Raw genomic sequence first — 16,813 nt, 5'->3', positions numbered from 1 at the left:
TAAGAAGCATGTGGTATTATTAGATTGGCACAAAAGTAATTGAGGTTTAAAGTATTCACTAAATGATTACTGAATATATTTTTGGAAATTGGCTGCTAACATTAGCTTGATTCAATTCAATTAAGGTGAGCGTTAAGTCTGTCTAAAATATGGTCAACGGATAGGATAAAAAGAACTCATGACATATTTGAATGCGTAAAACAAAGAAGGAAAAAAGAGAAAGAGGAAGGATGGATAGATACAAGTCTCTGCTATGGAAATCATCACAGAAGGTAATTTAACATAACAGAAATCTATCTAACGTAAAAGAGAATTAAGGTCAAACCTGCCTCTGCCACTAACTAGCAGTCAGTGGTAAGGTTGGAATACCTAACTTTTCAGAGTCTACCTTCTTACTTGTAAAATAGAGATAAAAAATTTAAAATTTAAAAACAGAGAGTAATATACTTTCCTCCTAATGTTGTTATGATGATTAAATGGATACATTATGCAAAACACCTAATATATAAAACCAGGTATCTGTTCTCCACAACCAAATTCCAGTGTCTATCATGTTATCTGCCTGTTTGTTCAAGTGTTGACAATCATCTCATTTATGAATTCATTTTTCTTTTCCATTTTGTAAGGATAAAACTCTGAAGAACTATCTAGAGGGTAATTAACATATGGCTAAAACTATCATGGGAAATATTAAAAAACAGATTAAAAAGTACAACTGGGACCTGTTTTAAAATGAGAGGCAGCCTATTGATAAAAATGAGCTTTTTCTTAAATTGCAGGAAAATATTGTACATGCTCTATTTAAAAATTATAGAACAACATCTCTTGGAGGAGGGATAAGATTTCTTTCCTTTTATACACACCAAAGTACAGAAAATGCTTTGCTCTTTGTAAAGTTGTTTGATTATAAGTTCTATGGGAAGAGCGTTCTTTGTTTCATTTATTACTGGCTGACTTGAATAGTATGTGGCTTGTAATTGGCAATTAGGAAATAGTTTTGCATGAATACAGTATGCACAGATTATAGAGTACTTGGCTCAGGGATGGGGGTCCATCTGTCTCTGCAGGTGATCCATACACACATAAAAGAATAAATAATAACAAGACAGGATTTGAATGGCATCTAGATAAAAGGCAAAGCAGCTATTCTCACAGTTCCTGAACCATCATTCATAAAGTCCTGGCTAAGCAACTATTCTCACAGTTCCTAAACCATCATTTATATACTCCTGGCATTCTACTGAAAATCTCACAGTCCATATGCAGTCTATATTAGTACAAAACAGATATAAAGTGACTAATAATTTATTGACTCCCAAAAATATGGTATCTTGAAATAACCAAAATACCCCCTTCATGGTAGAAAAATAATAAAAAACAAAGTAAAAGTTTGGAAAAATGATTTCTACTCCTCTACTTAACAGCTAAATTCTAAACCTTAGTTTTTGTTTATTTTAAAAGTACTGTTTATATAATAAAATTACATCAAAATTTTTTTGTTATTTAGACTTTAGGATAATGTACAAACAGCTAATAAATGAGCACAATGTATTTAATAATAATAATAGGATATATTAAATTTCCAAGCCAAAATGATTTTTAGAATGCATAGTTAATAGTATGAATAAGCATAATATATTTAAACTGTAAACCATACAGGCTCAAGTGGGCATTGATAGATGTTGTCCTCATTCTAATTATTAATTAGTTCAGAGTTTGTGAAGGTAAATAGCATTGCCTACATGTCTCTTTGCCAACTCTCTTACTAGAGCAAATGAAACCAACAATACAAAGAACAATGAAAAATAATTTTCTAATAAATCTTTTGTCCTCTAAAGTTGTTTGAGAAGAAAGGTCACTTTCTCACTCACTAGCTTACCTTTTGGTGCTCTTATCTTTTTCTTCATCATACATATTTTTATGTATTATGCTCTATTTATGCATTCTTCAATAGCATCTTTATTTATGACTTTGTGAATCAACATCTTTGTAATAGGAGGTGAAAGTCACTTAGCTAATTACACATGCTTGATAAGCTGCATAATAATAACTACTGCAGTATTGTACATTAGTTGAAGGTATGTAAATTACTGCAGTTATTTTCATTTGCAGAAAAAGACTTTTTTTAGTTGTTTAAAACACCCTTGTTGCCTCCACATCCATCTTCTTAAGTATACTGTGCTTTTAACCCAATTCATAATATCAATAAAGAATGAAGGTTAAATCCCACTCTACCAGTATTACCCAAGAAATAAGAGCAAAGACAAAACAAACAAACAAAAAATCCTCAATGTAATGCAAATACTTCTGAACTGAGTTACGAATTTTGTTATTTATAAAGTGTCTTCCACATAAATGCAATCCCATTAAAACAGAACAGTTTAGACATTCCCTGCCCCACAAGGATGCTATAATAAAATCTGATTTGGTCTATTCAGGAGATTAGAAGTGCATAGAGAGATAGAATGTGCAGCATTAGAATATTAATGACTTCTGTATGAAGATTGGAAATTCTACAAAGTTATGAATAAGGTCAAAATAACACTTAGATGATTTACTGCCATAGAAAATCATACTCTCCTATGAGTGATTTACTGAATGTTATATAAAAGCGGAGTGTGGACAAGCTACATTCAGATGCAAGCTTGCAGCTGTCAGTGTCTACATTTGCTCAATCTGGCTAGAGGATGATTTGAAGGTTGATTTAATTGTAGCTTCTGAATCATGCACTTCTCTATGTTTTAAATTGTTTAACGTAAATATAAAAATGTTAAAGTAATTTTAAGACTGTAAATATTTAGTATCAAATCTGCAAAATCTCATTCTCCTCTGGAAAAGTGACTGAAAATGAAAAGACTAAGAAAAAAACACTATTACCTTGATAACAATAATTGCTCAATAATTATGGAAAATTTACCCTTAGGATGAGAAAGTCCATAGAGTGTTCGGAAGGAATGCTGAGAATAAACGAAAAACTAGATTTGTGATCGAGTGATCAAATTTTAAGAGGAGCACAAATACGTATCTGTAGAAAAGAGTTCAGAGATCAAAGATCAAAGTTACCAGTTAGTAAGACAGCATTGTTTGGGCTCCTTGCAGGTATCATAATAGCCTAAATAAATATTCCACTACACACAAACTCAAAGCAGAGATTCAACTCTTACCGATGCTACCAGCACCAGAACACAAGACACAACCAATGAACCAATGTAATCTACTCAGCTAGAGCGCTCCTTAACCACCTTTCTATTTTGACAGACTTCATCAGATTTCAAATATCACCTAATCATTTACTTCCCAGCATCAGCAAATCATCCTTAAGGAGAATATCTTGTTCTTCCTCTGCAAGCCTTTTCCCCCATTTTTAATTTCCACTTTTATACATACCTCCTTTTCTACATATTTTCTTGCCGGGCTTTCTGGCACATTCCTTGGATATTCTTTTTACTGAAAAATGAATAGAAGACTAGAAAATAACATGGCGCTCCATCACAGACCGCCGGAACATGCAACACCACTATCTAACTCAATACGCTCCTGCATTTACTGAGTGCGAAAGATCCCCAATTCGTTGAGCCTGCACATGCAATGAGGAAATGTTGATGCATCTTCTCAGAAGTCATTTGGTAGGAAATGGAAATTAGAAACCCATTTCTACCTAATATACGTGCTGTGGAGGAAAGAAAATGAGTAAGCACAGGAAAAAAATAAGTACAGATACACTGACACACATAAACAAAAAGAGCACCATGCACGCATGTAAAATATGTCTACATGCCAACAGGAAAAGCCATGCATACTACCAGTACACATGAATTAATATTGTTAGAACTTAGAATAGAAAAAAATATAAAACTATATCTCCCTGTTTTTCCTGCAATAAACTCACCATCCTCAGTTGGGACATATATATTTAGATATAGGCAGTCTTCACTCTGGTCTTGTACATATGATGAAACCACATCCAAGTTATTAGTAAACCACACAGGAAGCATGACTTCTGGCAGTCTGCCATCAATGATATTCTGAGGACACACAGGAGCAAATTGAGTGGCATTTCTGATATCTGACCAGGGAGATGGTGGTTCTGGAGGCTGAAAACGACGTTCCCCTGTTGGTGGGGCTGCATATGGAACCCCAAGAAATTGAATAACAGGCCCCAAAATTTCATTATTGAGTTCCTTCTTAATCCCTCTTATCTTTCCAAAGTTGGTAGTCACCAGTGGGTCCACATCATCCAATTTTTGTGATAGCACATGACCAGCCTGAAGCAAACATCCCAACATACAGAGAGTCAATGGGGCAGCCAGTCCCCTGTGTACCACGCATGCCATCACTGCTCTCCAAACATAATTTTGCCACATGCATCTGGGCAGTGCCATGGTCCCACATTAGGTGTCTAGTTGTCTGGTTACAGTGAGGCAAACGTATTTATATCCACTTGAGAAAGACTGTATAATGGTAGAATATACCTCCGATTTCTTAAAGGGGAGCTTGTCGAGAAAAGTTCTGAAAGATCTTCAGACAGCAGGTATCTCCCATTGATTTCACATGTATTGGAGCAGCATCTTCAATCATCACTCTTTATCAGACCATATCCTATTCAACATTCTGTTTTCCATATTAGCAATGTGGCAAGAGTGGGCATTGACTGTAGTTTTCTCTCTTATAAATCAAATCCAGTTAGCTGCGGGTCTATATCCTAGAAAAAATGAAAATAAATCATGAGTTGGAACAAGCTAACATAGACAGTGTGATAACTAGATGTTTTACAATCTACAGAAATACATTAATAATGACTAGCATCAGGGAAGTTAAATGTTACCATAGGAAAATCATGGATTGAAGTGAGATGACAATTATAAGATTATTGAGAAATGTGTCTGCTGACGTCATATACATTTACGTGGAAGCAGGCCTTGTTAAAATACACAGTTTTAGAAACATGTCACAGTAAAGTATTTAAAAATACTGAATGTTAGTGTGAAATTTATACTTTATTAATAGTCTTCAATCACTTCAAGCTATAGAAGATTAATTTATTTCAATTTTAAAACCCAATAGCAGAAAATATTTTAAGAAACTGGCAGTAAACTAGCAGAACAGATACAAACTCTGTAAGAATGACTGTATGCATTGGAAAACACACAAAAAGGTGGTTCCCAACCCTATGCTTATTTAAAAAAGGAAGATAATATTAGGACAAGAAAACTAATATGAGTTCAGCTATGATTATTCAGATGAAACTACCTCACTTCCTTGCTGTATCTCAAAAATCTTCATAAAATTTTGCTTATAAGTTTCCTATTTGAAATTAAGATTCAATAATTTAAAAGAGAAAATGGCATTGGATACAATTTGTAAAAAAGATAGAAGTTTACATCTTTTTTTGCAGACAAGTTATTTTACCATCTTGCTATATATTATAGATATTAATAAATTTGCAATGCAAAAATTAATTTATGAGTCAAAGTCAATATATTTTAAATTACAATTTTTTTCTCACTGTCCGTTAGAGATCAAAGGAAGATTACAAAAAGAGAGTGTGGTGATTAAAAAAAACAATCGTCCCTGATCATGGCATCTTGCATATTAACACTAATCAAACATCTATCACTGTTTACAAAGTTCAACTTAAAATGCATCAGAATAAAATGTAACATTCGGTGCAATGCAGTCCTCGGAGTAACCTGACGTTAACTGTTAAATAACGTACAGCTCAAAAAATGTGTCTTTTCTTGTTCAAGCAACCTTTTGAAGTGCTTACTTTGAAAATAAAGTGCTGATTTGTACTAGAGATGGTTCTATCCTGTATATTATGGGAAGATTCCTAAAGAAGTGTTGGTCTGGCAGGAGACTGCCCTGACTTTCTGTTGTTTAAAAGGAGATTGTAAAAACTATATAGGGCAGCAGGAGATTTGGTTCTGGCCTAGTGTGTCTTTATCTCTGAAAAATCCATCACAGAAGGCTATAAGGAGATAAATGTTTGTCTTTGAAAATACTTTAGTCTGGGTTAATTCACATACCTTTGCTGTGAAAGCACATTAACATACAAAAGACAGGCTTAGACCAATCCAATTCCTGTTCCAGAACTCTGGCATTTATCGAAGATTCAGCTACACAAACACATTTTTGTAAAGTGTATATCATGCTTATTCTTGTGCAGCATCATAGTGGGCCACAGCATGAACGAATCTTTGCAAGTTCCTTTTGGTGTTAAAAATGCACTATTTGGACACCTAACCTAGAGAACCTGTGGTGAGGTCTTGAAAGTCTCCATCATTATTTTTTATTCAACCTAATTTTCAATTACTCTACAGCAGTTTCCAAAAATTTTTCTTCGCACAACTGACATCAAATACTTGTTTTGTTATTAATAAAATAACACTCCTTTTTTTGTACTTAGAGATCCCTAACTGTGTTAAGGATAAAGAAGCTCCTGTTTCCCACTGATGTGCTGCTTCAATGCAAATTGCAGAGGATTGGAATTCTGCATGCCATGATGGATTTTCAAATTTGAATGATGTTTAGCTCCTGAGGTTACAAAAATACCCCCTTTTACATGTTGTATGTACGGAGAACTATAGTATTGACTCCCCAAAATTTTCAGAAATTGCTACTATAATAACAGCAGTCATCCAGGTCAAATGTAAAAATATGGCTTAAAGTACTAAAATTTAAAATACATATATATACCTAAATAGAAAGTCTCAAATTTACTGACAATTTTACCCCTATTTATTGATGCTTCCTTAGTGTATACAAAATCCTCAGTTTTCATGCATTTATGTCTCATTGACAACAACCCTATGAAGTAGATTCACAGTTATCACCTTCTTACTCATGAGGAACTCAGACTTGAAGAGGTGAATTTCACCTTGGCCAGAGTCTCTTAGCTAATTGTTAGCAAATCCAGGCACCCACTGCTATCTGATTTAAAGGTCATCCTTATGATCACCATACATGATAGAGTCTCTCAATTCAAAATTATCACTTTTTAAGAAATTGATCCTAGTGTATTTAAAATTGAATTGTAAAACTATTTTATGTTTCTTCAGAAGATGAAGTCTCAGTAAATATTCTGACAATTTCACAGGACAGAGAAATAAAAAATGGTCTACCCTATTCTTATGGGAAGTTAATATTTCATTTTGCTATATATTTTTATACATATTTTACTAGCTTTACCCTATATTGAATGTGGTGATAGGTTTCTCTTATGTCATTACACAAAATCATGTTAAAACAAAGATTTGTGTAATAATTTGTTTAATAATATTTATTCGGAACCAAAAAACCCCCAAACTATGACAACCTAATTGTCCAGCAATAGATATTGATAAATTAATTATGATGTATTCACAAATTCAAATTATATACATTAGTGAAAATAAAGGGCCTAAACCCAAAATATCAACATATATAAATCTCAAAATTTTTGACAAAACAAGTCACAGAAAATTAGGTACAGTAAATACTATCTAAAGAAAACTTAAATTATGTAAAAGAATATTATATATTATTCTCAAATACATAAATACATAGTAAAAGGATAGCTGTCATCTCTAAGTAAAAAGGAAAAAGAGTAAGGCTTATTCTAGCAACTAATAAATTAATTGGGCCAATTATTTAATTGACATCTAAGACAGATAACCTGTGGTAAGGCCCTAAAAGGCCAGCAATGAACTACAGCAAGTTTGACAAAACCTTAGTATTTGAATTCTCTGTATTCTTTTGTATGTTTAAAATATTTCAGAATACACTAAAATAATAAGGCCAGAAAACTCTTACTCAGTAGACCAAATCATGTATTACCCGTAGATTAGCCTATCAATCCACATGCGACTAGCTTCGTCTGACTTCGAAGTTAATGGGGATACTAGCTCATAAATTTCCTCATTATTCCTCTTTTTGACTTAAAGCATGTATAGTCCCACTAAAAGAATAAAATCAAAATAAATAATATCTAAAAGGGCATCATAAATGGTAATACATTTTCTCCCTTACATTAATTCATCAAAAGCTGGTCCCTCAACTAGTTTGTTTCTGAGAAACTCAGAAAAAGGAGTAGGGAGAACTGTATGGGATGTTAGATAATATTTTGGGTGGCCACATTCATCCAATCTTTCATTCACTCAGGAAACATTAGATATTTACAATGTGTAAGCTACTGCACTGAATGTTAAGGAGAATTGAAAGACATGCACAGTCTATTCATTATTCCCAAGTAGCTTACGCCATTGTAAAGGAATAAGTAATCTAAAAAAATTACTCTAATGCTAGATGAAATGTTACATGTGTTCAATAAATACAAGATGAATATGGGAGCGGGACCTAGCAGGAAATATCAAACTTCTAACTTTTTTTATTTCTACCTTGCTTTGTTTTATTGTTTGTATTTATTTGTTTTCTTGTTGAACTCAACTCCTCCCTGTTAAGTTTCTTACTTGGGGCAAGATTTTGCATGTGTGTTTTAAAAAATAACTTTATGTTCCCCATAAAATCTATATGAAAATTTGTTACATAGTGCAAGCGTGGTTAAATCTCAGTTGGTCTGGATTGACAGCATGCTTACTGTTAGAGCTCCCTGGCTTGATGGTGACCCTTAACCAACGTTATACAATATACAGTGGATCCTTGTTATTCATGGTAGTTATGTTCTATAAAGTCATCATGAACACTAGATTAGGGAACACAGACCTTTTGCTTTTAAAAACACACATGTATATGTGTGTGTATATATATGTGTGTGTGTGTGTACACACATGTACATAGATATACCCACATATATAGATATATAAATCTCACATAGATAATAGGTTATAATCCATAATGCTTGTAACTAGTAGATTCTGTTTTATGTTATGAAAGAAAAACTGAGGTTCTAAAGCATTAAGTGCCTGAGTCCGCCTCACTAACAGGTGCTAGAGTTGGGATTAAAATGCCCCCAAATTGGTCCCAAAGATGAAGCATCTTGCACTGCACTGCACAGCCTCTGCCACTGCACAGTGTCCATCCTGTGTCCATAAAGTTGAAAGAAGAAGGCAGAGAGATGCCTTGTTTGACTTCAGCTGGCAAGATGCTCATAGGGTGACTCAAAGTTTTGCTGCTTTGCTCATGTCTGTGGAATGACTGTAAACGTGCTGTAAGTGTTGATTTTAGGATTACAAATACATTTTAGTGAATAGACAAGTTTGCAAATACAGAAACCAGGAATAATGAAGATCAACTCTACTAACTAAAGACAAATAATGTTTTGCACTTATAGATCTGTGAGTTGTTTGAGTCAGGCCACACTAGCTTGTCAACTATATATGCTAATAATAAATGGATATAAAAATGAACTTAGTAATACTAATATAACAAATAATGCAATTTAATAATATCTGGTTTCAGCAGAGTGTGGTAAAATTTGATAACCAAAGCTAGCCATATACCTGAAATATATCTACGTGATCAGTTCACTGTAAGAGAACCTGACCACTGACAGATACTGGGTTTCCTGTAGCAAAATGTTTCATATACACACTAGTGGTGGTTAAAGACCTGGAGACAAAAGGATATTCTTTGTGACCCAGGAGTGGGAGAAAAAAAAATCCAGAGTCTGAGATTGTTTAAATTCAATTTAACGCATATCCTTATTCTGCTGTTGCCATACTGTATTCTTTGCCTCTAATAAAGCTGTCCAATGAGTATAAACTGTTTGACACCTTTCAGCAAATGAATACTTAGAGTAACTAATGTGTAATTAACTCACATAGTAAGTATTTAAAATGGGATGAATATACAAATGTACACAATTTTACAAAATGATATTAGGCTTCAAAAGAAGAGACAAGTCTACCTCCAGCTAGCAAATTAGAAACGAGTTCATGAATCAAGGGAAATTTGAGATGGACTTAAAAGAATGAATATGATTTGGATAAACACTGATGGTCACAGAAGGGATCCCACAGTGGAAAGAATGTTCAGTAGACACTGTGCTGCTCACACTTCCTGAGAGCACCGTCACATTTTAATGACTGGTTTCTGCCAGTATACAAAGGCCTGGCCTCCTTTTCTCAATACAGAATAATCAGAGGGGCTACTTCAGCCCCAAAGCTCCCCATGAAAATGGGGAGAGGGAGGAGTTGGTTGAGATTCTCTTACTCCCTTACAGGAATTGTTCCCAATGGCACATCCCAGGAAACTTCTTGTAGACAAACCTTCATCTCAAAGTCTTAATTTTTCCTTTGGAAGCCTGACTTATGACAGAAAGAAAAGTCAAGCTTTTTTTTGAGGAAGGCACAGTCTAGTTTGCCCAGAACGCAGAGTAAATGAGGATGAGCATTGGATAAGATTGAGATGGCAGGCTACAGCCAAATCAAGCAAGCCCTTCATTAAGAGGCTAAAGGGTTTGGATTTTATTCTCTAGATGATGAAAAGCCATTACACATTCCTAGCAGAAGGAAAGTATTATCAAATTCATTCACAAGAAAATTAAACCGGCAGCATTTTGGGACAGAGATCTCTAAAGCAGTGTGTTCATACCCCACCACAAGATGACTAGATAAGTGAACTAAATGGTTGAATTTCTATTTGCCATTTTTTATATAAAACAAAAAGAGAAAGCAATTAAAGTTTGCTAATATGAATATATGACCTAACACCAGTGTCATCACATGGCTATTGATGCACATAGCACTTACAGTGTTCTTGGGAAGGTAGATTGGTCTGTAGTGCAGCTGGTTAACCACCAGCAGCACTTTGTTATTGTCCATTGTTCAGTTTCAATGTACAGTGATGCATTAAAGTTTACATCATTGGATAAATAGATTTATACATTTGTGTCAAGTTGTAATTAAAGTAACCCTTAAAAACAAACTACTGGATTAAGTTTTTATCAAATATCAATGAAAGGGAGTACTAGAAATACAATCATAAATAAAGAACTGTAAAAAGGCAAAATGAAATTTCTACTTTTAGGACAAGCTCTTCTTCAGCTATATCACAAGATTAAAAATAATGGCCATCTAATCAGATATAATAACAAATCAGAAAAATGTTTGAAAACCTCAAGAAGATAACTTGAAGTGTGAATGAATGCCCATTTTATTCGTTGTGAACTGTGTCCTAAAAAATCTCTGTGCCTTAAGATATTAGTGAATAATGCAACGAAGTCATCAGTATTTATAAGACAGTTTAAAACACTGTTAATTTTATCTTTCTTATCTTCTTAGTGCCTATTTTTGTGTATATTTCATGATCTGGTGATAGAAATATTTATCAAATATATATATGTATATTCATACATAAATTTTATTAAATATATATGTATATTCCTACATACATTTTTGATAACCAAACCATATTTTTTACTAAAAAATAACATATATGTATATATGTATACATTTTTCACCTTTAGCAAAAATATGGTTTGGTTATGAAACGCACAGACTAGATACAAAGGTGTGGGAATCGTTACCTTTGTGAATGAACTAGTGCAAAAGAAACCTGAGAGAGTCTTAATTCCAGGTTCAGTTTGAAATATCAGCTGTTTTCTTCCACAATTACGTGAAAATGGCAACAAAAACAACTACTATTGTAGGTCACCTTCTACTTGCCAATCACTGTCCAAAACACTTTACATAGTTCATATTACTTAGCCTTCACAACAGATTTATAAGCCAAGCCCTCTTATTTGAGGTGAGAAAAAGAAGGGTGAAAGTGGTCAGATAACTCTCTGAAGGCCACAATGCCAGGAAAACGCAGATCCAAGAAACAAATCCAAGACTGCCTAACTCCAAAGAACATGTCCTGAACCTTTGTGACACAGGAGTTTGTGCGCTGCACTTCAGTGAGACCAATTCAATAAAGTCCTGTGCTCAGGTTGAGGAACTGAGGAGGGTGAAACACATAGAATATCAACAGAAGCAAAATAAAAAGGCTGCTCATCTGCTTGCTGGGATTAGTTAATAGTCATAATTTGCAGCAGCCCCAAAGAGTGTGGTATTGAAACTTTTTTCCAGGAACATTCCACAGCCTGGGGCAGAGAGTAAATGATAGAAGTCAGGGTTGGGGATAAGGAAGGAAAAAATGGTAGAACAGCAAAGAGCAAAGGTTACAAGAAATGGTAATCCTAATGTAGAACAGATCAACTAAATCTAAAACAGAGTTAAACAGTACTAGAAGGACACAAAGGGGAAAAATATAAGACAATTAAAACCAAGGCCAAAAAGGGTTTACTCTGAGATGAGAATATCAAAGTTCAAGATCTTGATCATGGAGAAGTTCCAAGGGATGCCAGGACCCATGTCATGGCCATATTAACATAAGGCTATTGAGAACTAAAGTGATGACAAGTTTATTCTGCCATGAGCATCATTTAATAATAACTGGATTAATGACAAGCACCAAATGAGTAAGTACTGGGGCTAAACATTGAGCTAACTGCATCATCTCCTTTATTGTCTCTAAGTACCATGAGGTACAGATCATTATCATCTTCTTGTAACAGATAATTAAATTGAAGTCAGAAACACAAAGCCACAGTAACATCCTTCAATAAAACAAGAGCACATTTTATGGATGCAGCAAGCTTCAAGAAATAGAAAGTGACACGGCAGAAGAATTAACACTCTCTAAAGACAAATGCTGCCTCCTTCTTAATTTTGCCCAGAACCTCCCTCTGGGAGAAATTGTGGGCAGCCCTCAATAGTTTTCCAGAGTTGCATGAAATTTCCCATTTCTCTGCAGAGTATACAAATGGTTCTATTTGTTCCCTTTCCCCTTGGGCTACTTCCACACTAAATGTACCTCTCCAATAACAATAAAAAAAAGAGAGAGAAAATAGAATGTGAATGAGAAAAGGCCAACTAAAACTTAAATTAATTGGAGAAAAAATTTTACCAATAAAATACTTTTTCTTTAAATAACAAGGAGTGAAACATGAGCACATGGTAAAAGTTATACCTGGTAGCAAACTAATTTTGCAAATAAACAATACTAATGTAAGGTAACACACATGATACAGTTTGGCTCTGTGTACCCACCCAAATCTCATATTGAATTGAACTCCCATAATTCCCACTTGTTGTGGGACAGACCCAGTGGGAGATAATTTGAATCATGGGGGTGGTTTCCCACATACTGTTCTCATGGTAGTGAATAAGTCTTATGAGATCTGATGGTCTTATCAGGAGTTTCTGCTTTTGCATCTTCCTCATTTTCTCCTGCCACCACCATGTAAGAAGTGCCTTTCACCTCCTGCAACGGTTCTGAGGATTCCCCAGCCATGTGGAACTGTAAGTCCAATTAAACCCCTTTCTCTTCCCAGTCTCTGATATGTCTCTATCAGCAGCATGAAAATGAACTACACAATAAAATGGTACCAGTAGGGTGGGGGCACTGCTGAAAAGATACCCAAAAATGTGGAAGCAGCTTTGGAACTAGGTAACAGGCAGAGGTTGAAACAGTTTGGAGGGCTCAGAAGAAGACAGAAAAATGTTGGAAAGTTTGGAACTTCCTAGAGACTTGTTGAATGATTTTGACAAAAATATTGATAATGATATGGACCATAAAATCTAGTCTGAGGTGGTCTCAGATGGAGATGAGAAACTTGTTGGGAACTGGAGAAAAGTTGACTCTTCTTATGTTTTAGCAAAGATACTGGTGGCATTTTGTTTCTGCCCTGGAGATTTGTGGAACTTTGAACTTGAAAGAGATGATTTAGGGTATCAGACAGAAGAAATTTCTAAGCAGCAAAGCATTCAAGAGGTGACTTGGGTGCTGTTAAAGGCATTCCATTTTTTAAGAGAAGCAGAGCACAAAGGTTCAGAAAATTTGCAGTCTGACAATGCCATAGAAAAGAAAAACCCATTTTCTGAGGAGAAATTCAAGCCAGCTGCAGAAATTTGCATAAGTAACAAGGAGCCAAATGTTAATCCCCAGGACAATGGTTAAAGTGTCTCCAGGGCATGTCTAAGGTCGCAGTCTTCACAGCAGCCCCTCCCATCACAGGCTTGGAGGCCTAGGAGGAAAATACGGTTTTGTGGGCCAGGCTCAGGGTCCCTGTGCTGTGTGCAATCTACAGACTTGGTTCTCTGTGTCCCAGCTACTCTAGCCATGACTAAAAGAGGCCAAGTTACAGTTCAGCCCATGGCTTCAGAAGGTGCAAGCCCCAAGCCTTAGCAGTTTCCACATGGTGTTGAGCCTGTGGTTGCACAGAAGTGAATAATTAAGGTTTGGGAACCTCCACCTAGATTTCAGAAGATGCATGGAAATGCCTGGATGCCCAGTCAGAAGTTTGCTGGAGCAGCAGGGAGCTCATGGAGAACCTCTGCTAGGGCAGTGTGGAAGGAAAATGTGGGATCAGAGCCCCCACACAAAGTCCCTATTGGGGCAACATCTAGTGGATCTGTGAGAAGAGGGCCACCTTCCTCCAGACCCCAGAATAGTAGATCCACCAACAGCTTACACCATTCACCTGAAAAAGCCACAGACACTTAATGCCAGTCCATGAAAGCAGCTGGGAGGGAGGTTGGACCCCGCAAAGCCACAGGGGTGGAGCTGCCCAAGACCATGGGAACCCACCCCTTGCATCAGCGTGACCTAGATGTGAGACCTGGAGTCAAAGGACATTATTTTGGAGGTTTAAGATTTGACTGCCCTGCTGGATTTTGGAATTGTGTGGGGCCTGTAGCCCCTTTGTTTTGGCCAGTTTCTCTCATTTGGAATCGCTGTATCTACTCATTACCTGTGCCCACTTTGAATCTAGGAAGTAACTAGCTTGCTTTTGATTTTACGGACTCAGCTGGAAGGGGCTTGCCTTTTCTCAGATGAGACTTTGGACTATGGACTTTTGGGTTAATTATGGAATGAACTGAGACTTTTGGGGACTGTTGGGAAGGCATGATTGGTTTTGAAATGTGAGGACATGAGATTTGGAGGGGCCAGGGGCAGAATGATATGGGCTCTATGTCCCCACCCAACTCTCATCTTGAATTGTACTCCCATAATTCCTATGTGTTGTGGGGGGACCCAGTGGGAGATAATTTGAATCATAGGGGTGGTTCCCCCACGCTATTCTCGTGGTTGTGAATAAGTCTCATGAGATCTGATGGTTTAATCAGGGGTTTCTGCTTTTGCATCTTCCTCATTTTCTCTTGCTGCCACCGTGTAAGAAGTGCCTTTCATCTCCCACCATGATTCTGAGGCCTCCCTAGCCATGTGAAACTCTAAGTCCAATTAAACCTCTTTTTCTTCCCAGTCTTGAGTGTGTCTTTATCAGCAGCATGAAAATGGACTAATACAGCACAGCACTGGAAGCAGCGCTCAGTTAATTGGGCTCAACTTGTTCACCAAGATTGTTCGTCCTGGAGAATGCTTTCCCCATCAATTTTCTTCTGAAGGGACCACAGCTAGTACCTTTCAAGGCCTGGGTCAAAAGTCAGTAAGACTTCCTTCCCTAGTCCTTCAAGTCATAAAAATACTCCCTTCTCTTACCTCTCAAAACATTTATTACATTTTTTTGCAACTAAACAGACAGTACTTTTTTCCACAGTAATTTGTAATCTCAGTTTCCATTTTCATTCGCATATTTGGCAAATAATTAATACTAGGCATTGGAGAGGACAACATGAACAGGAGAGGAATAGTGCTAATATTCATGAAGACAAAAAAGTAATTATTGGGTAATAGGCTTAGTACCTGGGTGATGATATAACCTGTACAACAAACCCCCATGACATGACTTTACCTATATAATAAATCTGCACATGTACCTTTGAATCAAAAATAATTGTTTTAAAAAGATGGAAGTTCAATGGGGGAAGATAGACTTTAAGTAAGTCTATTACACAGACAGCTATCTAGTAATAAACACTATACCAAGAAGGATAATGCCAGGTATTTTGAGGGGAGATTTAAGAATATGTAATTGGAATGATGATCTTCCTGAAGAATTAATCTGGAAACTGGGGTCTGAGATTGAGTAGGAGTTGGCAATTGAAAACCAAGGTATAGAATGTGCCAGAAGTAACAGGAAACCTAAATGCTGTGGAGGTTGGGGCTTTCCAAAGAAACCACTGTGAACTGAGAGAAGGGTAGCCCATCAGACTGGAGAGGAGAAAGGATGTGACAACTCAAGAATTTGCTGGCCATTTTAGGAGTGTGAGATCTTATCCAAAGTATGATGAGAATCATTATAATCATACAAATGACTTGATCAGATTGCCCTTACACTTTGAGAGTGGAGGCTGTGTCTTTTGAATTGTTGGTTTTTAACAACCAGCCCCAGAACAATGCATTACATTGTAAGTCCTCAGAAAATATTTCTTGAATGAATGACCCATTAATTCATTATACTATTTTTCATCAATTAACACAACCCTCAGATTTTATTTATCCATCTGTGATGCTTGACCTCCGTGAAGGCATTAGCTTAATTAAACTTGCAGCCACGGAGAATGAAACATAGAAGAGGTGGAAACAGGTTACAGTACAATGGAAATTTCTCATCATGTAGGAGTGTGCACAGATATCCACACAGACTGGCAGCTAATTCCATTATTGTGTGGCAAAAAAGAAAATAAAATAAGATTCTAAGATGCCATAATAGCTTTTCTGACAACAAAAAGAGGAAAAGATTAAGGTGACAGCATTGTCTTCTGCATTACACAACTGAGTATTTCTGCTATAACCTTCATTACAACTAATGGCTAAATATTAGACAGATTCTTATTTTGTTATTCTGAAGAGAAGGGGGGCTGAAAAAATTAACATTAACTATATAAGTTTTACTTTCTATTTATTCTGAAACTATTTTCAGGTGTAA

The 16,813-nt window shown here is 35.9% G+C and overlaps 1 protein-coding gene across 31 annotated transcripts in view; it reads right to left on the bottom strand.

Annotated features, from left to right (window-relative positions):
- Positions 1–16,813, bottom strand: part of NLGN1 (neuroligin 1) — a 916,720-nt gene that overhangs the window by 716,863 nt on the left and 183,044 nt on the right. For 17 of the 31 annotated variants that reach the window (XM_045385085.3, XM_045385087.3, XM_045385092.3 and 14 more), the window contains one exon: positions 3,890–4,702. In XM_045385085.3, the coding sequence (XP_045241020.2) occupies positions 3,890–4,382 (493 nt within the window). In that variant the 5' untranslated portion in view covers positions 4,383–4,702. Of the gene's footprint in view, positions 1–3,387; positions 3,448–3,889; positions 4,703–16,813 lie in introns of all 31 variants that reach the window. The other 14 variants (XM_005546411.5, XM_045385080.3, XM_045385077.3 and 11 more) reach the window with 1 other exon arrangement.

Source organism: Macaca fascicularis, chromosome 2 (assembly GCF_037993035.2).
Source record: "Macaca fascicularis isolate 582-1 chromosome 2, T2T-MFA8v1.1".
Taxonomy (NCBI): domain Eukaryota; kingdom Metazoa; phylum Chordata; class Mammalia; order Primates; family Cercopithecidae; genus Macaca; species Macaca fascicularis.
This window is presented reverse-complemented; position numbering and strand designations above follow the sequence as displayed.